We start from the raw sequence: 25,075 nt of genomic DNA on the forward strand, positions 1-25,075 counted from the left end.
ACTGCGTGGATTAAAGGTGTGTGACTCTCAAATACTGAGATTAAAGGTGTGAGCCACCACTGCCTGGCTGATTCTCTTTTAGACTAGATCAATCTCCTGTAGCCTAGGCTGGCCTTGAACTCACAGAGATCTGACTGCATTTGTCTCCTGGGTGCTGGGATTAAAGGTATGCACCACCACTGCTTGACCTCTATGGCTAACTAGTGGCTTAGTTCCACACTCTGATCTTCAGGCAATCTTTATTTGTTAAAGTAAAACAAAATATCACCACATAGAGGACACCAGGTATGCTTATAATCCAGCTGTATAATTTGTTCTGGACTTCTTCTGAGAGCAGAGGATCCTCCCCATACTTTTGGGTGAAAAAAGTTGGAAACAGCAGAAATAATAATGGAAGGAATCACGTGGGATGCCTGCACGCCTTTCGTTTCAGTGGCTGCCTGTGGGCACTCTGCTGTATAACCACAGCATGTTTAGGCGTCGTGGAGATTTTAGGATCATTGGAGAGTTACAGATATACCATAGCACTTCTTTATTATTAATTAAATTTATTCGTTTATTTTTCCAAATGGACCACAGTTTTCCCAACCCCCAACCCCCAAATCCACTCCTCAGTTTTTGTTCAGAATGGGGCAGGCCTCCCATAGGTGTCAACAAAGCCTGGCACATGGAGTTGAAGTAGGACTAAGCTCCTCCCCTTGGGTAAGGCTGGGCAAGTCAACCCAGTATGAGGAAGCCAGCCAAAGCATTAGGGTCAGGCCCTGCTTTCACCACTAGGAGTATCACAAGTAGATCAAGGTATACAACTATCACACATATGTAGAGGGCCTAGGTCCGTCCCATGCAGGCTCCCTAGCTGTTAGTCCAGAGTCTGTGAGTGCCTGTGAACCCAGGTAGTTATTTCTGTGGGTTCCTTTATGGAGACCTTGACCAGGAGGAAGGTTCACACAGTCCTTCTGCCCTCTCTTCAGTAGGATTCCCTGAGCTTGCCCCAGTGCTTGGCTGTGGATCTCTGCATCTCTTTTTGTCAGTCCTTAGATGAAGGCTCTCTGATGACAATTGGGATAGTTACTGATCTGATTACAGGAGATGGCCAGTTCAGGCTACCTATGAGGAAAGAGACCTCTGGGTGGGAGGGAGCATTTTGGGGCCAGGTAGAAACCCGATGTAAGGGAAACCCCCACAAATCTACAAGGATGACCCCAGCTAAGATACCATAACACCTCCAAGTCTTTGCTCACATCTCTCTGGAACTGTCATTGTTGCCCATGGCCCAACATGATCATAATATGTCCACTTAAGAAATTCATATCTGGCTTTTGCATTACTTTGATATTTAGTGCATATTCTCCTAATTATACCAGTAAAACAATTGGTGCTAAGTAAATGATGGCTCATAGTTAAGAGCCCTTGGTACCTGGAGGTCATGTGATGGCTCACAACCTTCTATAACTAGTTACAGGGGACCTAGCACCCTCTTCTGGCCTCTGAAAGCACTACACACACACATGTTGCACATGCATGCGTGCAGGCAAAAACTCAACCACATAAATAAATAATTTTTTTAAATCAGCAATTCAGCCACAGATTGTGGATTATATTTCATTGCCATGGGCTTTATGTCTCACATGACTTCATTCTTTTTTTTAATTTATATTTTATTTTATTTTGGTCTTTTGGTTTTTTGAGACAGGGTTTCATTGTAGTTCTAGAGCCTATCCTAGAACTAGCTCTTGTAGACCAGGCTGGCCTCGAACTCACAGAGATCTGCCTGCCTCTGCCACCCGAGTGCTGGGATTAAAGGTGTGCGCACCACCGCCCTGCATGACTTACATTCTTTAAGAGTCCAGACAAGTTTTTTATAAAGAAGTTTTCAATTTTAATTTGCCTGGTTGTTTTTCTTCCTGGTTGATTCACCAAGAATGACATGGGCACTGCTCTGCACTTTATGGAAACACTGGGAGGCACATGGTGCTAGTTCAGTATTCCCCATTGTAATTAGTTACAATGTAACATTATAGCGGCATCCTTTTAAGTACTTTTAAATCATGCTATTGGTGCTTGAAGAGATGATGAACACCTTAAAAACATGTTGCTCCTGGTGGGAACAGAATTTTTAAGAATCTGCTTTTCTGAGAGAGGAGTGGAGATAGGTAGTGAAGCTGAGAAATGGGCCCTCCGGGCACAACACAGACTTGGGTTCCAATCCACATCTCTACTTGAACCTGTGCAAGTTTAGAGAACTCACCTAGCCCCTCAGACCCTCAGTTCCTCTTTAAAGCAGGCACAATGCCATGTATCTTGCCTGGTCAAGGTAAGTAAGTGAGGTAGCAGTGGAGGGAGGGCCTCCGGCTTCCCCACTGCCTCAGAGCCATTGCTCAGCAAAGGGGGAAGCGAGGCCAGAGAGGTGCTTACAGAGCAGAGTGTGGTTATTCCTTTTTACCTTCACATCTCTCCGCAGTGTTGTCCTCAGGTTTACTGTTAGTTTGGCATTACCAGACATCGAAGAAAATATGGTCAACAAGTTGGATGCCTTTATGACATTTCTTTTGCTTTGTTTCTTTCAGATATTTATTTCATTTACTGCTGTATTGTGTGTGTGCTGCACATACATTCTAGAGGTCGGAAGACAACAAATTTTGAGTCAGTTTTTTCCTCATATCTATTAATGAGGTCTCCCAGGATTGACCTCAGACCACCAGGCTTCTGTAGCAAGCACTACCCACTAAGATGACTATGTGGCTCTTCCCACCCCCCTTGAGATGTCAAAAAAAAAAATTAAGAATTTTCAGTTAAAATTGGGTGTTTTGAATTTTGTTTTCTTATGAGGGGGGTGTTGAGAGAGTTTTACTCTGTAGCACAGCCTGGCCTTGAAATTATTTCAATCCTGCCTCCGATTCCAAAATGCTAGGGTATATGCCACCACGATCAACTTGGGCTTCTGTTTTCAAACTTATTAAATATTACTTATCTTTAGTAGATCTTGTGGAATCAAACTGCTATTTACCTAGTACCTAGACCGCTTTCTGACTGCAATCCATTTTACTTTAAGGGATTATTTTTTTTAAAAAAAACAGTTTATATGTAGTCTGAGAATAGTGAATAAAAATAATTCTGTGACCCATTTACATGCATTACTGTAAAGTTTCATTTCATACAAGTGACAATTTTTTAAAGTTAATTAGACTCTGCTACACTGAGGTTAGCAAAAAAGTGCTTTGAATTATCAATAATTCAGCAGGGCAGACATTTCTGTATAATGCAGTGGTTGTAGAGTATTGTGAGATAGTTATCCTTAAAATAAATGGTTGTGAGCATACATCAGCATGGTGGGCTTCACTTGAATGTGGCTTGAAGTGATAGCCTCTGCTTCTATTATCGGGCAGGGTGTGGGGCATCAGTCTTTCTGGCCATGAACTACTAGCAACCTTTGTCCTTTGTGTTACCTTTAGTTAAAAACGAAAAATGAGCATGAAAGCTGGCTGGTGGCCATGTCTCCCTTTCAGCTAAAAATGCATCTGGGAAAGAAAAATGAAGCTGCAGATTTGGATTTATTTCATTGTATGAATGATATGTGACATTTTGTAAATTATTTATCACTGCAAGGGTGGCGGTAGTGGCTTGAACATTGTTCTATCAAATGAAAGCAAGAATCCCATTAGTACAAAGACTGTGCTTTAGCCAGAATCTATCAGGGGAATGTTGTCACTTTAAAACCATATTGTTCTTTTAATTGCTATTTAAAGGAACAAAAGTGTTCCCTAGGTACTGCAGCTGAGCAGTTGCAAGTAATAACTATGGATCCATAATTATGCAGCGCTGATTATCTGGCATTTAAAGAACTGTGGCTGGAGTCGGTGACCAATTTGTTGTAGCCTGTCTTTTTTTTTTTTTGTTTTTGTTTTTGTTTTTCTAGTACAGAATGCTTCACACTGTGCCTTTTTAACAGGGCTACAAAAATACATTTGTAAAGCTACCTCAGAAAGTAAAACATGTGCATATTAATAGAACAAATTAAGCTGAAAATAAGAGCTGGATAACGAAGACTCCTATTGTAAAATGAGAATCACTGTCATATTAGACAAGTTTAGGAATGCTTGGTCATAAGCTGAGGTCTTGACTTTCATGGCAATGTTGTTAGAGGAGCCAAGACATTTGTTCACTCATTAGAACCATTCAAAATATTATCTTAAAGAAGTGGTTGATTTCTCTTTTTAACTGGCAGCTGCTTATTTATTCTGCCAGCAAACATATTTTGAGTGCCTACTGTGAGCCAGGCTAAGTATTAGGCATTTGGGATTGAATAGTTGCCCAAATGAGGTTCATTCTGTGCTGCTGTAGACTCAGTGAACTAGATCTAACACAATCCTGTTTGTGACTTACGTATAAAAACATTGGTGATTCTGTTGAGTTTTCTTGCTCTGAATTTTTGATTCATGAGATTCAGTATAAAGACTTCATAGTAACATTCAGAGAGCTAGCAGACAACATGTGTGAAGGCTTGGGATGTGTAATAAAATTTTAGTATTTTACCCAGTTTTGATAATGTAACCAGATCTGTAGGCACAGTCAACTGCGTTCATATGATGGAAAGGCCTGCCCTGCTGGCAGTGGTAAACAACGGGAGACACAGTGTATGTAGATCTACACTCTGTTAAAAGCAATTGCCATAGAGAGTTAAAGGGTGCCAGGGGGTAGACAAATGTTTTGTTGTTTCTTTTATAAAGTGTGAATGTCAGAGATTGAGGGTTTATCTCCTTTGTGTGCCCTGGTTTTCCTTTGAAGCCCTTGGTGCCAGAGAGGCTTTGTTAATAGTCTTTTTGATCTTCTCCGGTCCACAGAATTTTAGTTCCTGTGTATTCTCTGTTCATGTGCCATCTAAAACATACATTTCATGTCTAGTGTTTAAAGGTGAATAATTAGGATACTTGATAACGTTTAGTCAAATAACCTCACTTAATTAACTGGATGATACCCATGGTCTTTAATGTGAATAGATGAATCAGTTTATTGTAGGTTTACAGATTATCGGAACACTTAGGATCGCAGATGGATTCTTAGTGTTCATTCCGAAGGCTCTAGGATATTTGAAGGTAGTAGGCATCACTGAATTCATAAAAGTTACTTCTGAATCTAATACTACATTTAAATGTATTTAGGTATTGCTTTGCTACCAAATAATTTATGATAATTATTTTTAGAAGGTATTAATTTAAATGCTTAATTTATCAGGGTTTCCTTAAATATTGTAAGAAGTTTTCAAATATTGTTTTAAGTTTTGAAAGGAAGAATAACTGTATATATAAATATACATATATATTTAATTTCTCACAGCCCCGTGCCGATCCCATTCCAATCTGTAGTTTCTGTCTGGGAACTAAGGAGTCCAATCGTGAGAAGAAACCAGAAGAACTCCTGTCTTGTGCAGACTGTGGCAGCAGCGGTGAGTTCAGGGATTTGTATGCTCTCTCTACTGACTTCCACTGTTCGAGCTTCGTGCCCTTATCTCGTCATTTAAATAAACCATTTGCTGATGGAATAGTATTAAAATGTAAGAATGTTATACAGGTCAAGAGTGAGATATGAATGTGTCAGTACCAACATGTTACATGTTTATGATTCTGTTCAGTAGGATTTGTAGCCAAGCTCTAGTTTCAAACCTATATATAGATAATCAGTGTGAAGACTTCAGTGCAGTAAGTGAACCATAGTAGAAATTTGGGATTTTGTCTGTTTCTTGAGATGTCTTTCCATGTAGCCCAGGCTGACCTCAAACTCACTGTCCTTACTAAGGTTACAAGGGTAGTATGTACCACAAATGAGCTTTTTGAAATGCTGGAGTCTCACTTTGGTTGTCTGGGTTACAATGCTAAATCCTGATCTCAGTTGGTCTCTCCTTCCCAAGTACAACCATTGTCACGCCTGGCTCACCCCAGGGAGCTTAAGCTAAAAGCAGAATTGCTTCTGTTTCCCAGAATCTGAGGCTCTGAAGTCTGTATGTAGTGTTGCAGGTTATGACACCTACTGATGAAATGTTGTGTTTCAGCTCATCTCTGTGTGACTGAATGGAAGGTATAGGAAACATGAAATCACAAGATGCCAGAAGAGATGGGTTGTCTGTAACATGGTAGACGAGGGTGAGGGTGGGCGTGAAGGAGCTGCCGGGATGAACCTTGGGCAATTGCTGAATCAGTTGTAGTGCCCTAGATGCCCCAGGGCCATGTCTCTTCTGGGTTCTTATCCTAAGGATTTACCTTGGACAATTGCTGAACCAGCTACAGTGCCCTAGATGCCCCCAGGGCCGTGTCTCTTCTGGGTTCTTATCATAAGAATTTAAGATTATGTCTCCAGTTTTATCCAGAAATATAAAGGCAAATTTTATTTATGTTTTGTTTTGCTGGCTAGTCCTTTTGATTTAATACATAAAAGTCACCCAGGTTACACGCGTATACACACTTTCCAAAACGTAAAATGGTAATACTCAATCGGTCCATCCCATGAACACTTTTTGTTGATGTTGTTTTTCTGGGGGTCAAACTGAAGGCCTTATACATGCTAAGTAAACACTACTACAGAATTACACTCCAAGTCCATGGTTTTAAAAAGTTAATCTTTCTGCACTGATCTTTTATTCTTCTCCTGGGTACTGAAACAAGTTTTTCCCCTCAAAATTTTATTTTGAAATTCATGACTAACAGCTGGAGTTTTTATTTCCATGGCAAAGCACTTGTCTAAGATCCTAGTTTCAATCCCTTGCCCTGGAAGCAAATGCAGTCCTGTAGAATTTGTTGCATGCTCACATGCTAAGCCAGGCCCAGCCCAGAGAGACCATTTACTTCGTTTACTTCCACGTAGTCACCTATCAATGAGGTACTGTCCTCGCTAGAAATGATGGCACATACCTCTAGACCTCAAGAAACTAAACAGCCAAGTGCATAGCTACATGAACTATAGTAAGAGTGCCATAAATGGGACACCCATTGCTACAATTTCTCACCCTTCTTGTCATCCTTGATTGCTGTAAATAATTTAAAATATGATCACCGCTTAGGACAACTGCTTAATGGTTGGATAGAGAAATGTTCCATACTGAAGAATGATAGTATTGTGAAATGATTCTTATTTGTTATGCAGACATTTAATTTGATAGGCCATTTGTGGTTCAGCAGCTTCCTGACTAGGTGGAGAGAGCCTTCAAAATAAGACATTTCAAACCCTACCTGAAAAATGTATCCTGACAGCCTGTTTGAGGGGCTTTACAGATTCACTAGCATTCTGACTTGGCCCTGGTGTCATGGATAGTGACAAGATCACAGAAATATTACCTGTGTGTTCCACTTAATACATTTTAACCCTATGATCTCCCTGCAGTACTGGCAAGGGGCGCCTTATTTATCAGTTCTGACTTTATTCAGCTTGTAGCTCTTCTCACTAGACTCATTTCAAATGAATTATTTTTTGTCACTGCCTGATCAGTTCTATGGTATTCACCTATCTGGTGTTTATCTCTGGATTTTAAGCTGTACTTTAAAAATGGCCTCCATCATTTCATTTCCTTAGTGTCTCTTTATCTGGTCACCTAGACAAATTAGCAGAGGTACGAAATGTGGGAAGAGAAGCTCTCTTCCTGTATTCCTTTCCGCTGGTGACACGCTCAGCACTGCCAAGGAATCTGGGATTTTATCATAACTTCAAGGCCTTCCTCACAAGGTATCAAGGTGTAACTCTACCCAGGTTAATCTCATACTTTCCGATGCAATCGAGTTCCCCGAGTTTTCCCAGATTGAAGACCCACCAGAGGGAGGTCTGATCCCTTTGAACTGAAGTTACAGAAATGTCTTTTTCTCTAAAGCTTCTTACCTTTCTATTCATACTTCCTGGGGTCAGGCTAGGGCTGTTTGGCACGTTGGTTCTTTAAAAGCACCCTTTATTTTCTAGTAAGTGCAGAATGGGTTGGGGATTTCTGTCCCAGGATCATGTCTACCTCTGTTACTGACAGAATCTCAGTCCTAGGGCATAGTGTCTCTCTGTAGAGCACAGAGGATGTCTGAAGGTGCCTCTCTGGACTCAGAAGTAGAGCAGTGCTGCTATGTGACAGTTCACTTACTCTTCTGTGAGGTATCAGCTTGGATTCGACTATTTTAGTGGCTGGAAAAAGATCCCTGTTGTGAAATACTATATAGACTTGTACCTCCTCTTATCAATTAGACAAGCAACCTATGTTCTTTTTCCCTCTTAAAAATGAAGCATCAAAATAAAATGCAGCTAATTTTTTTAAGGGTATGGAGGTCCTTGTAGTTTTAAGCTATGTTTTGACACCTTGATGTTCATAAGGAAAACAGAAGATGATGGCCTTCATGCTTCTGCAGGACCCAGTCCTGGTGGGAGCCATGCTAGCACAGTTCAGTTCTGTGGCCCCAGTAGGGCTAACGCTTGGTCCTCTAGTTGGCCTTGTAGAGATGGCTGCCTTCTCATACTCACAAGGACCTATTGGTTACAGGATGGAGTTGAGACTGTTTGTAGGATCAGAGGGATTCTGAACATAAGATATTTTTGTTAAAGAAAAATGTCCATGAGCAATTTCAAACCAGAGGAAGGAAGTCCAGATGTAGTCATAAGGAAGGTGATTATTCAATGTGTTTCCCATATGTGCTCGGTGCTCTCTGAAGCACCATTTGTATGATGCCGATTGCCCTGTGCTGAGCTTTTATAGACATGTGTGTAACTGTTTCCTTCTGATTCCACCATGAAGTGAGCTCATTGGACTTTTCTCCATTTTTATGATGACTGTATTACAAATGGTCAGAGCTATCTTTTTCCCTGCTAGAAGTCCTTTTTTAAAAAAATGCTCAAGTTCATTTTAGTAAAAATGTGAGGTGGGGTGCATAGAGATGTCCCAAATGTGTTGTCCCAGGCCCTGGGCTTTGTTTCTCTTTCCCAAATGGCTGTAACCGTAGTTTTCTTTTTCCGTACAATGTAAAGATTAACAAGGCTGCCATGAGGATGGTGAAATAGTCATGTGAAGATGGGCAGCAATGTAACACATCAGGGGAATTAGCCTAGCCACTCATGAATGTGGAAACTGTGAGACATTCCTCAAGTCTGAGGAAATGCTGAGGCTGGGGAGTGCTTTTACTTGACTTTCATGGATCAGCCTACTTTGAAATTAACACTGTTATATTCTCCTTGCCTCATTAAGGCCAAATTATCTTTAATTAGCTTCACATAAGTATTAGATATTATACCAAATGAAATTTTGTGTCTGCTGCTCAGATTGCCGGGTAGTTAAATCTTACTTACAGATGAGTTGTGTGCATATGTGTTTTCAAATTAGCAAATCTAAGATAAGTGTACAGTTCAGAATTACAGCATCACACTAAGTGGAAGCTCATTGAAACAGGAGGCAGAAGAGAGGCTGCTGCAGTGCAGCTGGAGAGGGAGAGAGAGCCTCTGCAGAGCAGGAGCCCTGGTGCCCACCGTGAGTTAGTTCCTCCTTACTCAGTGTCAGCCCTGAAAAACAGTACTGGGGGAGCTGAGAAGGTGCAGTCTTTGGCTCTCCAGGCTTATTTTACTCCAATACTGGTTTCTTCGGGTTATTATATAGAAATGCCTCAGGGAGCAGTTTGTTATTCATTTAGTTTTGCCCTTACAAGAGACAGATTGGATCACTGGGTTGGAAAGGAGAGTCTTAACCAGAAGGAATTCCAAAAGGAATACATAGAAGAGGAATGAGAGCCTCACCTCCAAGGAGGAATCAATAGGAAGAAAGGGAGCCCTATCCTCCAGAAGCCATTGCAGCAGTGAGTCACCCACAGTGCCAGACAAGAAGCAGAAACCTTGTTTGTTGGATGCATGCTGTAACGTTTTCTTTCTGTCATCAAACAATCTGAATAAGCAGCTTTGGAGTCTGCTGGGCAGTGGTGGCGCACGCCTTTAATCCCAGCATTTGGGAGCCAGTGGCAGGCAGATCTCAGTGAGTTTGAGGCCAGCCTGGTCTACAAAGTGAGTTCCAGGACAGCCAGGACTGTTACACAGGGAAACCCTGACTTGGGGGGGGGGGACGGGGGGACAAAGAAATGAAGGGAAGGAGGGAGGGAGGAAGAGAAATTTAAGAATCAGAGAGTTTATTTTGGATCATAGTTTGGGAGGTTTTAGTCCATAGTCATCTGGCTCCATTACTTTGGACCTGAGGTGAGGCTGATCAGAAACCCACTTGGTGATAATGTCAAGAACAAATACACAGTGTGACTCCTAGATAATCCAAGAAGTCACTGGGAGAAAAGAGAAGTGCCTCCTAAACAGGAGTGGGAGTAGGAGTAGATGGGACCAGAGGAGGGCAGGCCGGGAGACGGCAGCGTGCACAGAGGTGCTTGGAGAAGAGCGCCATGTACTTGGGAGAGAAGGTCCGATGAGGATTAGTGCAGAATACAAAGGATTGAGTTAACAGAGGTCAGTTTTGTAGGGTTTTGTGGCCTATATGAAAGAATTTATATTTTTTTCTAAGACTTTGGTGGACAGAAAAATTCTGTGATGAGACTTAAAATCTATACAGATCACTTAGGCTGCAGTAGAATAATTGATGAGAAGTTAGGTCAAGATGAGCTTTGGGATATTATAGCAGTAAACCTATGTGTCTGGAGAAGTGTGGATTTGTTTAGTATGCAGGATTTTGGTTAGGACATAGAATCAAAGTGTGTTTGGTGATCATTTGATGTGTGAGATGCTTTCTTTTTTGTAACTGACTGGGTACCCATTGTATTCCCATTGCTCCAAAAGCAGGAAGGTGTTTCTTTCCTAAGATTCATTGTTAGTATTTGTGGTGATCCCTTCATCTGTGGTGCTGAGGACCAAAGTCAAAGCCTTATGCATGGTTGCTAAGCATTGTCCCACCAAGCTACATTTCTGACTTTGGTTATTTTAAGTAAGGTTTTGCTGTGTATCCTAGGATGGTTTTGAACTTGCAGTTCCTTTGTCTCTGCTTTGGAGTACAATAATGCTTGTCTTTCTACTACGTAACATGACCTGAACCGGTAGGACTCATTTCCATCTTCTTCCTTCTGTTTCTAATGCTTGTTAAATGTCAGTTAAAGGAAGGGCGCGCGCACACACACACACACACACACACACACACACACACACACTGATGGCTCAGTAACCACTCTGAGGAACCTGATATCTTGATTATTTATTATATTTTTTCCTTCCTCTCTTTTTCCCTCCTTCTCTCCCACCTTCATTGAATCCAGAGCTTCATGCATGCTAGGCAGATGCTCTTTTATGGTGCTACACCCCCAGCTATTTTACGTACTTACTTACTTACTTATTGATGCTATAACAGATTACCACAAATTTAGTGGTTTGAAACAGCTTATTTAATATTTTACAGCTATAGGACAAAACCCCTTTGTAGGACTCATAGTCAAGATATCAGAATTGTTGGCTGCTTTCTAGAAATGAAGGTCCATGCCCTAGTCCCTGGGTTGTAATAGCATTTAGTTACTTGTTTGGTAATCCCTTGCCTTGCTGGCACGTGAATTCCTTCCCAGATGCCAGAGGCCAACCCCAGTATTTGGTTTATGGCTTTCCTTCCTCCATCTTTAGAGCCTGATGTGGCAAGTGAAGATTGTTGAATGTCCCTAACACCTCTCCCTTTCAACTCATGAAATCTGTTTCTTAGTCGTTCCAATGCTTGTAGAGTTGCTTTCTTCTCTCCATAGCATGAGAATTGGGCTATAGACATCTTTTAAGGCCATTATTGTATTTGCTATACATGGTTTTCCTTCTCAAATATTTCCTCTGTGTTTGTGGCTCTTAATTTTAAACCATTTTCCTTCAGTTTTATTAGAAAAAATTATTATGAACTATGAATGCTTATGTGCTTGTATAACAATGAATAAATGAATGAAGACTTGACACAGCTCTCAAAATCTGATACAAGGCAAACCATAGTAGTAAAACCATTTTCAGAGAGATGAGCTCTTAGTAGGGAGAATGAGGGTTTTAGAAGAATGGCTGTGTGTAGTGACTCAGTAGGAAATAAGGGATTACATTATCAATGGCATCTCGTTACTACAGATTACATAGCAATATGTTAAGACTCACTTATAATCTTTCATTTTAAAGTTAATATGAAAAAGGAAAAAGGAAAATGTGTCTTCATTGCTCAGTGTCTTTCACAGAATCATAGAAACATAGGGTTAGAAGGATCTACAATCAATTCTCTTAAGCTAAATAAAGGGAAGATTGATTCCTAAAAGAAAGATGGGTTGAAGACTTTGGAATTTGATAGGATAGCTTAAATAGTAGTAGTTTGAGATACCATTGCTTAAAGTGGAAGAAAGCATTAAAAGGAAAAATGTTCTATGCTTTTGATTAAAAATGGCTATTACCTTTGAAAATGCAAAATTATTAAAAGTCTGCATTGTAGGATATCTATAGGAATAAATAGTAAGCTGTAATATGATATGAATTACCTTAGTTACTGAAGACTAAGCTACAAAGCACAAAAGGAGATTCTAATGTAGAGAAAAATTCAGTACACGAAATTGAGGTCATATGTTCCGGTGATATATGACTTACAGGAAGTAATAAAAGGGGGGAAGGAATAAATGGTATATTTTTAAGCTGATAGGATCCATTTTAAGGGTGGAATTTAAATTGCTGTTGTTTAAAAGTTGAGTTTTTTTGTCCCTTGAAAGGAGGGGGTGATGTGATCAGAGTGGCCTCCCGCCTCTCCGTTCTGAGCATACTCAAGGGCAACGAGTGAGCTGTGCTTGTTTGCTGGTTCTTAGCAAGGAAAGGCGCTCAATGCCATTTTTAAACATTAAACCTTCTTCTTCTGTTCATCTGACTGAGGAGCCCTTGGGGAAGACCATGTCAGAGGTTAAATATGTTTGCCTGGGTGTCTCTCCCAGCCTGGGGTTGCGATCATTTGGCACCACTTGATTTTTTTCAACATCTTAGATACAGATGTTTTGATTTTTTTTTAAGAGTAGGGAATTGTGAACTTTTCTTAATGGTATTGATGATTAATATTGAATGTTTTTACTTCAAAAAGCCAAACCTCCTGGTGAGTGGAATTTTATGAAAGCACCTGTTAAGCTTTAGGGAAGAGAACCTTTTTGGCAGGAACCCAAAATACATATTTAAACAATGAAGCTGCCAAAGTCAGGAAATTATAAAACAGTTTGGAAATTACAGAATCTGCTTTTTTTATTACCCCTCAGATTTCCTTTTGCAGCTTGGTTATAAGGTCTCTCGCATGGGATTTACTAATGTTCTAACTATTTAAAGACCAGATTTTTAAAAAAGAACGAATAATCAAGTTTAGAGACCTCCGTGGGGTTGTGTGATAAAAGGCCATTCGTTTTTCAGTGGAGTCGCCTTCCAGTACCTTTGCTCACCCTCCGTCTCTCACTCGTGGAACCTGGTCTCCTCCCTCTGGGGCTTTCTGCACACTGGCCTACTAGAACATTGCTGGGTAAAAAGTCCCCAGAATTGTGTGGAGAAGCAGAATGCTCTAGAAGAATGAGGAAGCCTTCTGAGGGTGGCTTCCCAGCCCACTCTTGTCTGAATCTGTCTTCTTGAACTCATAAATACCATGCTTGTTCCCTCACTTTCAGAATGAAACTGGGTGTTGTCGGATGTTCTTGGGGTCTGTCCCAGTCACAGGTGTTCTCTGTGAGCCACTCGGCGCTGTCGCTTATCAGACAGCCCAGGTCTCTGTTAGGACAGGATCTTGTGCAAGCCCGACTCCTGAACATGCTATCCCAGGTGTGCAGCACCTCACTCTGCTCAGCTGGCTTTTCTGTTTAGCCGTCGCTTTTTATCTTATGATTTCATCCCACAGAGAGCAGTTGTTGTACAGTATAGCATAATCAAGAGCTGTGCACACGTCGTTGGTGAAGACCATGGCAAGAACACTAACAACAGATACAAACTTCAAGTCTGTAAGATGGGGTGCATTTCCAGGTTTATCTCTGGGAAAGTATTAGCACAGTTGTTCCATACATGCAGAGAAAGGGGACAAAGACAAAAGAGAGAGAAGAAGTCTCACAGCTCTGAGTCTCTGACCTATTTTGTTTTCAAATTCCTAAGGCTCACTGGTTGGCACCAGCCAGCCATTGAATAAAGGAGATTTTTAAAAATAAAAATAACTTTTTTAAAGTTTAAAAAAAACAAACTTTTTTTTAAACAAAAATACTAAGACACTATTGACATTGAGCAATTGCTTTTTATTGCAGGACACCCATCCTGTTTGAAATTTTGTCCCGAATTAACCGCAAATGTGAAGGCCTTGAGATGGCAGTGCATCGAGTGCAAGACATGCAGCGCATGTCGGGTCCAGGGCAAAAATGCAGTGAGTACCCTCCTCACCCCGCTCCCTTTGACTGTTAACCTGGTAACTTGAGGGGGTTGGTGTTCTACAGTTGGCCTCAGTCTCAATTAGTCTCTAATATGTTATATTACAGGATAATATGCTTTTTTGTGATTCCTGTGATAGAGGATTCCATATGGAGTGCTGTGACCCACCACTTTCCAGAATGCCAAAAGGTGAACTTTTAAACCATCTTAAAACTGTAGGGCTGGGAATGGAACTCAGTGGTAGAGTACTTGCCTAGCATGTGTGAGGTCCTCATTCAATGCCCTGGCTGTAAAGCAAACGAACAAAATAGTCTATTACTTACTTGTTAATCTTATTTTGATGTCTGGGAGTTCCCCCTCCCCACCCACATGTTCTTGTAGGCTGTGAATAGAAGAGTATTATAAAGTCATTTGGTTTGGGTGACATGTATGACTCTAATGCAGAGCTAGGGAGGAAAACGACTCTTGCCTAGTCAGTGTTTATAGCATTATCTGTATTCGCCAGTAAAGGAAGTGGGCTGTGTGCTTTTAAAATTCATGATGACAGTGATGACTTCAGAGTCCTTCAGCCGGAAGTCATCACCAGGTTCCAGCTATTGGTTGATGTTTAAAAGCGTGAGCATCTGAATTCTCTGTATTTGGTGTAGCATGACGTTTTTTTCTGTTTATTTGTGTCAGTCAGCCATGCGCAGCCTTTCCCTGCCCTCCTCACATTTGCAGTATGTTCAGTGTTTTAAAATGGCCTTGCCTTTTTATTATACTATATATACATTGACATGTGGAAGGTATAGAAAATACAAACACAAGAGAAACAGAGAATAAAAATTGCCAATACATTCCCCTGCCTCACCACTCCCTTTACAAAGGACCGTTCTGCACATATGTAACTTTTTGAGATTTCCCCTTCTCAATAATAGATTGTCAGCATTCTCATGTCATCGCTTGCTCTCCTAAACATGATTTCATGAGAGTCATGTTGAGCATCATAGTGTAGGACAGGGGTTCCAAACCTGCTTGTGGGCCATAAAGAAGCTTTGTTGGCACGATGTTTTTAAACTTTTGATCCTGAGTTGTCTCTGTGGGACATGCATGCTTTGATTTGCCACCCTCTCCCTACTCCCTATTGTCACGTGCTCTGATTTGCTTTAGTCATCTGGCGTCGAGGCGCTTCCTGAGGGTACTTGCTTCTGCAGCCTCATGTATAAATGAACCATAATTGATTTAATTAACCAATTCTCTATGGTAGATACTTCAAATGTTGCGAGTGCTCCCCTTACTCCTGAAGATAAATTCGTAGAGAGAAGTTGTCTAATTAGAGGCCACAACTTGAAAGGTTGTCAGGTTTAACACTGACCGCCAGTGTGTGAAGAATTACACTCATGACACTCAGCACCAGTGCAATCAGTGAGGTTTGGAGATACTGTTTTACGTCTTAGCATCTTTAAAATAATTTTCATTTTATGACAAGTACTATTTTAGATTTGATAAAACTAACCTTATTTAATATTTTAAATCAATTTGATAGTAAGGAAAATTGTGATAGTTTTTCCCTTTTTATTAAGGAGACGCAACTTTTGTATTTGATTATCAACTATATCATCATTTATGAAGTACCTGTTTTATACTTTAATCATTTTTTTCTGTTAAGGCTCAAGTACTTACAAGTTCAGTTTTATATAAATATTAATATGATTTAGATCCCTGATATTGGCAGCATTTTGTGTTTCCTAAGTTTTATGGTTCTGCTCTTCCCCACACCCTGTGTGTGCATTGGGTCAAGTTTTAAAAAAAAAAAATTAAAGTTTTTTTTTTTAATTTTTTAGTTAATGCACAAACCTTTTTTATAACTGCTTATGGTGGCTCACACCTGTTATCCCAGCACTTGAAAGACTGAGGTAGGAGGATCTAGAGTTTGAGATCAGCTTGGGTTACTTGAGACCTTATCTAAGGAGGAGGGGAAGGGAGAGGAGTAAAACTTTCTCGTGAAGTGTGGAAAATAGTTGGCTCCTTCCAGGAAGTTTATTAAATCCTTTCCTCGTTTCCCCAGTGATTTGAATTGGGACTTTTTTATATAGTAATTTGTGTAGTCACATCTCCTGTTTTTTAATTGACCAATTTTCATATGCCAGACATAATTTCAATAATTGTCATGCCAGAGTACTTAAAATTGTTAAGCTTTATTTTCATCATCAGTGTTGGAAGTTTCTAAAAATAATTGATTAAAACAAACCAAACTTTTTTTTCCCCTATAGAAGTTGAGAAGTCCGATTGATTTGAAAATTTTTCTTCCCAATTGATAAGAAAGGGATAAAAGATAAATAGTTTCTGATTTGGGCTAGAGAGATGACTCCATAGTTAAGAAGCTTGCTGCCTTTCCAGAGGACCAGGCAGCTCACAACTGCCTGTAGTTCTAGTTCCGGGCTCCAGTGCTTCTCTGGCCTTCTTAGACATGTACATATGGCATATACTACCACCCACCCACACACACAGTTTCCAGGGATGACTATGGGGTGGTGTGAGGGGAACAGGTAGGGCCAGCCACTGCGCTCACCACCTTGATGGAGCCTTTGACCTTTAGCAATGGCTTTTGAAGAGAACAACAGAGAGTGACTTTCCTAGAGAAAGTTCTGCATCCAGCACCTTTGGTCAGATTACTACAACTACAGATTTATATTTAATACCTTCTCCTTAAGTAAAACATTAAAATTTCTTTTCATATATATATTAATTCAGGGATGTGGATTTGCCAAGTCTGCAGACCAAAGAAAAAGGGAAGAAAACTACTCCATGAGAAAGCTGCACAAATAAAACGACGATATGCAAAACCCATTGGACGACCGAAAAATAAATTAAAGCAACGATTGTTGTAGGTTGAGATCTTATTAAAAGAAATCTTATATGTTGTGCTTTAAAAAAATGTAGGTAATTGTAATCCCCTCGGATTTTGTTAAATTTTTTAGCATAATTTTTCTAAACTCAATGAGGAATATTTTTCTTTTGCATAAACTGTGGGATTTTCCCCCCAAAATAACATTTTTAATTACAGTTGGTATTTTGGGGTCTTATCTTGGCAGTACCTATGATACCGAGTGACTTATTTCAAGCAGCAAAATGAACGTATTTTAAGAACTGCTAACTTCCTCAGCCTTTTTATTGGTTGAGCATTGAAATAGCTTAATGTTATAAATACTTCACAGGGGCTTTTTAAAACAGACAATAACAGATAAATAACAATCCCTTCTGATGCCAGTGTAATATTACCACTTTTTAAGATTTCTTTTCCAAAATTGTAGCTTCTGAGAAACCTATAAATTACTGTCCCTATAGAGTTAGACAGGTCCATTTGGCAGGTGCAGGTGTGTGCAGAAATACAGATAAAATATTTTGCAATAAACCACGGGTCTACTATGAAACTCCATTTCCAATTTCGCTTTATTGTATAATTGCATTAAAGCCTAGCTGAAAAAAGGTTAAGAGAAGTGAATGTGTTTTTAACACATAGAGTATAGATTGACTACCTATAGTATATTGCTGAGCGTAGTGGCGCACGCCTTTAATCCCAACATAGGAGGCAGAAACAGGTGGATATCTGTTTGAGGCCAGCCTGGTCTACAGAGTGAGTTCCAGGACAGCCAGGGCTGTCTTGGGGGCTGAAGAAAAGGGCCCTGTGCTTTGTAATGAGTAAGTACCCTGCCCGCCCTGAGCTAACACTCCAGATATTCCTTTTCTCTTTCTTTCAGTTGAGGTATTGCACTGTATTGCTGCTCTCAGAAGTGCTCCTGCACTCTATCTACCACAGGAAAACTAGGAAGTGCAGGCTCCTTTCTAGAGCTTTGTATGAAATTTGATGAAAGCCCTTTAACTGGTGAGGTAGACATTTTTAAGTGGATTTTTTTGTTGTTAATTTCTAGAAACAAAAATATAAAATACTTATGAATAAAATCTTTTATTTTAGTATCATTTAAAGTAGAAATTACATTTTTTTCATTTCTCCTGCACAGGCATTGTTCTTGAAATGGGACCGTATCCTCAGGGTCCAATTATAAAATCCAAATTAGGGTATAAGCTTTCTAAACAAAGGACACAGCTGAAAATTGCACCTGGCACCAATCCTAACTTTTTGTTTGTCCAAAATTGTCCTTAGAGCTCAGGAATTTTTAAGATAGTCTAGGGAGATTTCCTTATACATGCTTTATAAGTATATTGTCCTTTCTGGGCAATCTATTCTAGATCAAGTCCAGATGCAGCATTTTAATGCAGACATTTTAGCCTGGATAAGCTGTCTGTCACTAGCCTTCACTTTATCTTGTAGTGACACCAGAGATCTCCTTTGTTCATCTGATTTGGCTAAAATAGTTACACCAGGCAAAGATCCTGGCAATTGAACCACCTCAGATGAACCTTACAGAAATTGGTTCATTAAATCTTTGTGTATAAGACAGGCACAAAATGTTTTATATTTGTAATTATTTAAGGTATCTGGTAATTTGTTATCATACCATTTTCAGGCTTCCATTTCTCCATTAGCTTCCAGCTAAACTGATAACGTTGAGCCTCAGCATTGTCATAATCATATGCAAATGTTTCTATTGTATAAATTTCTCCTGCAACATGGGTAGCTTCCCAAGTCTTGGCCTGAGGTGCAGGCAGTCAGCTGCCATTTCATGTAGGCAGCTGTGTTTGTGCAGTGACCTACAGCAATATGGCCAGAACCCACCATCACACAAAGCGAATGTCAGTCAAAGTAGGAGGCAGAGGTCTTGACGCCAAGTGTCTGATAACGACCATGGTAAACGTGCTGCTTCTCCACCAGACCCCATGTCATGTCTGACCTGCTGCGGCTTCTCTTTAATCGTTTCTTCAGTTATTTTTTCCTTTTCTTTTTTGCGATTGTCCTTTTTTCAGCACTATTTTATGCTGTGATTGTCTTCTCTCCTAGGAGAGTATTATTGGCTGTTTTATCATCCTAAGCATAATCTGCTAGAAGAAGATACCTTTATTTTTACTTTTTAGTACAAATTTATAAACACGCCCAAATTGTACTTCTGTAAGTTTCCAGGCTAAGTGAAAAATTGCTTCTAACTAAAAATAAGGATATTCTTTTACTCTGCCTCACACATCTGACCTACTTTCTCTAAGACTTCTTCAAGAACATTCCAGGAAATCATAATTACTTGTAACAACACCGGGGATGACTTATTTTTGTCTAATTATAATGAAAGCATTGGGTGTTTTTTTAGTATATACAAAAATTTTTCTTCTGTGTACTATGCTGGAGTCCACATGGATTCTCCCAGTACCTGTTGAGTGGGCCCTAGGGAATCATTACATGAAGTAGGCTCTGTTATCTTTGCCAGCCAGGAAACACATAGGTGGTGGCACACACAAAAAACCCATTCTTAAGGTTGCAATTAATTTTAAGTTCAAGTACATTGACTATGCATCTAGTTTCTATAGATTTGTTATTAGATACCTTTATATTCTATTATTTAATTGCTGATACTATTCTCTAAATTTTTGCCTAGGTCTGTAACCAGTGATGAAGGATCCATGAATGCATTCACAGGAAGGGGGTCACCTGGTAGGGGTCAAAAGACTAAAGTCTGTACCACACCTCCATCTGGTCATGCTGCGTCTGGGAAGGACTCAAGCAGCAGATTGGCTGTTACAGACCCCACTCGGCCTGGTGCCACCACCAAAATCACCACCACCTCCACCTACATTTCTGCCTCTACACTTAAAGTTAACAAGAAAACCAAAGGGCTCATTGATGGCCTTACTAAGTTTTTTACACCATCACCTGATGGTCGCAGATCACGAGGTGAAATAATAGACTTTTCAAAGCACTATCGTCCAAGGAAAAAGGTCTCTCAGAAACAGTCATGCACTTCTCATGTGTTGGCTACAGGTACCACACAACAGTTAAAACCTCCACCTTCTTCACTTCCACCCCCAACCCCCATCTCTGGTCAGAGCCCCAGTTCACAAAAGTCCAGCACTTCCAGTTCTACCTCTACCCAGAGTTTCTCCAGCCAGTCCAGTGAGCCCTCCTTCAGCAGTGCCACTAACAACAGCCAGCTGAAGGCTCTCTTTGACGGACTTTCTCATATCTATACCACTCAGGGACAGTCTCGACAAAAGGGACACCCGAGTTATACAGCACCCAAACGCATGCGTCGTAAAACTGAATTCTCTTCCACGGCAAAAGCTAAAGCCCATTTCTTTGGAAAAAGAGACGTTAGGAGCAGGTTTCTTTCTTGCTCCTCCTCTAGCTGGGGGATGACTAGAGGACATATTTTTAAAGCCATTGCTTACTTCAAGCGAACAACTTTTCTTAAAAAGCACAGGATACTAGGCAGATTAAAATATAAAGTGACCCCTCAGATGGGGACCCCGTCATCAGGGAAGGGGAACTTGGCAGACGGAAGGATTAACCCTGATCAGGATGATGGTAAGCAAAAGGTGGAAGCTCCAGCCAAACCTGCGCCCCGCCCTTCCCCCAACCCCAAGAGAACCAAGAAATCAACTCCTGTCCATGACATAGGCTCTAGCTGTTTCTCTGTCCTCTTCACTTTCACACATATACAGTGAGACTTTGACCTTTTTCTAATGCTGACTAAACCTCCAAAATGTTCTTCCAACTAATACTCTCTGGCCTTCTATTATTTATTTCCATTCGTAGTGGCACTAGGCACCCCTCCCCCCAGATGCTTTCCTAGCGATGCTTCTGGCTTTGTAGTCCGCATGAATAGCCACCGTTGTGCTTCTGCCATGTTCTCTCCTGTGCGCCTCTGTAGCCAGTACCACCTTTGTGGATGCTGGCAGTGCTTCCAGCCCGGTGTTTCAGCTCTGCCTCTCTCTCTGCTCCATTGCTTTCTTACAACAAAGTTCATCCTGCTTCCGTCTCGACAGAGCCTGATCTGTGATTCTGTGAAGTGTGCATTGGGTTGAGTGTGTTTGTGTGTATCCATCCACCTTAGGGAGGAAACCATTTCAAAATTAAATTGAGCAAGTTGGCCCATTACATTTATTATCCTTTATCCAACAAAAAGCCAAAAGATGTCGTTTGGGAAAATTGGTATATATTATGGACTCAAAACTAATGACAGGAATGCTATAACTAGACATAACTTATAATCTTGGTTGAAAAATGTTTTGCTTTTTATTGTTCTTACTTTCCCTTGTATTTGTTATAAAAAGATGGCAGTGATATACGTACAATTGAAAATGTAGTTGTAGTAGGGAAAGAATTACTGTTGGATCTGTGAGCCATACTTAGCTGTACAAGATTATTCCGCTCAGTGGAAAAAGACCCCTGGCTGCCCACTGCTTATTTGGCACCATTTTGGTAATATGCGCTAGTCATCCATGCTTCAAATCAGTGAATACACTTTCTGCTGGTTTTAAATGACAGATACTGAACTTAAAATAAGCATCAAACAAGAAAATACAGATGTAAATGTGATCGGAAACAAGGATGTTGTGACTGAAGAGGATCTGGACGTTTTTAAGCAGGCCCGGGAACTGTCTTGGGAGGTAAGGCCTAGATCACACGGAGCAGTAACCAGGGTTGTAAAGCTTCTAGCCATTACTTTGAGGCTATAGAGAATCCCCTCAATATCCTTTGTGGTTCTTTAATGTCTGTCTTTATGTCTGTCGTTTTTACTGTAGAATTATCTATTCTTTCAGAATAGGAAAAAGACTCAACTGTTCTCACAAAGTAGACCAGAGTAGTACTAGTTATACAGATACAATAATAATTAGCTGGGCATGGTAGCACACGCCTTTAATCCCAGCATTTGGAAGGCAGAAGCAGACAGATCTCTGTGAGTTCTATGCCAGCCTGGTTTACAAAACAAGTTCTAGGACAACTAGGATTGCATAGAGAGACACAATCTTAAAAATAATAACAATAACCAAAAAGATGACTTAGTGGGCAAAAGCACTTGGCTCTGCAAGCCTGGCAACTTGAATTCAATCCCCAAAACCTGTGGTGGGAAGAGAGAGCCAGCTACCAAAAGTTGTCCTCTCTGCCCTCCTCAGAAACACAGCGTACATGTACACACTCACACACACTCAAACACAAAATAAAGAATAAGATGTAGCTTTTAAAAAGTTTCTAATAATTTTTTATAATTTTTTGCTCACACTGTAAAATAACAATTTCAATTTGTAACCAAAAAGCACATTGCTTCTGATTCACCTGTACTTCTGATGGAAGTGGCCAGCCACATGAAAATGTGCCAGTTTTTTAACTTTTTGGCATTGATGAGTGAAATGTGTTTTATAATCATTCGAAGTCATCTTTATTTTTACTGTCTAGTAATTTCTCTGAATGGTTCCTCTTCGGCTTAACTTCGGTTACTATCAGGCGACATGGAGAAGTAAGGCTATAGACTGCTCAAAGACATATTTACAAGTAATTGCGATTTTTTTACTGTCAGTAGACAGTCACGTGTGGCCATTATTGATGGGTCTCTACCCTGCCTCTTCCCTTTGAGGAGATCATGCTGCCCACAGTGGGCTTCTAGCTTGTTTTTAGCAGTATCCTGTCAGCCTAAAGACTTTTAGTTTTGATCTGAAGAACAAGTACATATTTTTATTCCTGTCCTGCCTTGACAGACCTTTGTGTTTGTTCTTCTTCAGCTAAAGCAAATGGCAATCTCCCTCTTTGTTACTGTTCTTTGTCTATGGGGTGGGTGCATTCTTACATAAAGGTAAGGGACAGTAGTCACTACCTGAAAGACAGTGCTTACTCTAAAGCCCTTTCTTTACAACATGAAAATGCTTGTTTTTGAAATTACATTAATCTCTTTGTGGGGGAGGCACATACCAGTGCCGGTGGTGCGGGTGTAGAGAGGTCAGAGGACAGTTTACAGGAATTAATTCTCTTTCTCCCTTCATATGGGTTCCAGAAATCGGATTCAGCTTTTCAGTCCTGGCGGCAAATGCCTTACCTGCTATGCCATCTCACCAGCCCCAAACTAGGGCATTTTTGTTCAAGAAATACTTATTTTCCTACATCAGTTGCTACGCTAGACACTGAGTTACCAAGTAGTGACTGTGCAGGCTTGTCTAGCTTACTTTACGGAAGGAGGGGAAATAATAGGCATACACCACTTCACATGGCATAGACGAGAACTCACAGGTACTTTCTCTAGGAGCAGGGAACTGCGAATATCTGTAGTGGTAGCTGTGCCATCTTGTAATGCAGGTTTGAATGCACTGCAGTCTATTGTTACACCCAGGTGTATAAATTTGGGGATATGCTTGCATCATATTTATTACCTGTCTTTGGCGTGTCTGTTAAGGGTATTATTTTGCATGCCTATTTAATTAATTAATAATTAAGATCTATGATACGATTGGGTAGCCTCAAATGAAAAAGAAAAGATAATGTAAATGAAATACACTCTCATCTTGGTACCTGTATTTTACCATGACTTGTTGTTGTTGTTGTTTATCAGAAAATAGAGTATGAAAGTGGAGTGGAAGACTGTGGTCGGTACCCTTCAGTAATAGAGTTTGGAAAATATGAAATCCAAACCTGGTACTCCTCGCCTTACCCACAGGAATATGCAAGGTACGGACCAAGCCTGGAGGCCAAGTGAAACGAAGGAAGCCGCTGGATTCTAAAGCAGGAAGATGATTTTGAGAGTAACCTAAGAACTGAGGATGTTCCTCAGTGGATAGATTGCTTGCCTAGTATGCACAAGGCCCAGGTTCCATCACCTCGTCCCACATAAAACAGATTGTGGGATGCACCCCTGTAGCTCAAGCACTTGGGAGGTGCAGGCAGGAAGATCAGAAGATGAAGGTCATCTTTGGCTTTGTCTCTAAAAAATAATGAATAAATATAACAAGCATTAATTTTGGTAGTCAGTTAAAAGTGTTTGCCATGTGCTTACTTTTGCTGACTTGTTTTTGTACTATTTGTGCATATTCCTTCACCATTAGGAGCCAGAGTTGTTATAAATTCTCTTTGAATTTCTAGGCCATGCTCTCCATGTTTGGTTTAGGACAAATGCTGTCATTTGTTCTGTTATGTTTATGAGACCAAATCAGGAAAAACTAGTAGCCATTTTAAGGCACGTCTTAGACTTCCTTCTCCACTTGCTTTCTTCTAGTTACGGATGTAAATTTTATTTCTAATTGCTCATATTTTATTTTCAAGGTTTTTTTCCTCAGAAATTTAGTATAATAGAAAAATAGGAGGAAGTAGTGGGTGGCAGGTAGCTTTAGGAGACCCTTCCCCAAATCACTTAAAGCCATTTCTGACCATTTTATTAAAAAAATAAGAGAAAATAATGCCATCAGACTTTCTCATTTTTCTTGACCTAAGATTGACTAAGAGTGTCTTTGTGACCATATTACCCAACATTTTTTTTACCCACATCAAGGTACATGGCATTAGTAGAATCTCAGTTTTTCACCCTCACCAGCCTAGATTACCAAGTGAAATTATGTCTCAAAAAATAGTTTAATAAAAAAGAAAATCTGGGCAGTAGTGGCCCACGCCTTTAATCCCAGCCCTCGGGAGGCAGAGGCAGGCGGATCTCTGTGAGTTCAAGGCCAGCCTGGTCTACAAGAGCTAGCTCCAGGACAGGCTCCAAAGCTACAGAGAAACCTTGTCTCAAAAACACCAAAAAAAAAAAAATTGTTTCAGGGCTGGAGAGATGGTTAAGAGCACTGGCTGCTCTCCCACAGGTCC

At 40.4% G+C, this 25,075-nt stretch overlaps 1 protein-coding gene across 7 annotated transcripts in view; it reads left to right on the plus strand.

The window, feature by feature from the left end:
• Positions 1-25,075, plus strand: part of Kat6b (lysine acetyltransferase 6B) — a 186,548-nt gene that overhangs the window by 118,254 nt on the left and 43,219 nt on the right. For 4 of the 7 annotated variants that reach the window (XM_041638852.1, XM_041638851.1, XM_041638849.1 and 1 more), the window contains exons 3-9: positions 5,335-5,443; positions 14,244-14,359; positions 14,472-14,553; positions 17,098-17,230; positions 19,890-20,815; positions 21,779-21,900; positions 23,832-23,947. In XM_041638852.1, coding sequence (XP_041494786.1) covers positions 5,335-5,443; positions 14,244-14,359; positions 14,472-14,553; positions 17,098-17,230; positions 19,890-20,815; positions 21,779-21,900; positions 23,832-23,947 — 1,604 coding nt within the window. The remainder of the gene's footprint in view (positions 1-5,334; positions 5,444-14,243; positions 14,360-14,471; positions 14,554-17,097; positions 17,231-19,889; positions 20,816-21,778; positions 21,901-23,831; positions 23,948-25,075) is intronic. The other 3 variants (XM_041638853.1, XM_041638854.1, XM_041638855.1) reach the window with 3 other exon arrangements.

This window comes from Microtus oregoni, unplaced genomic scaffold, assembly GCF_018167655.1.
Source record: "Microtus oregoni isolate MIOR12 unplaced genomic scaffold, Mior012 000056F_ref0000123, whole genome shotgun sequence".
Classification (NCBI taxonomy): Eukaryota; Metazoa; Chordata; class Mammalia; order Rodentia; family Cricetidae; genus Microtus; species Microtus oregoni.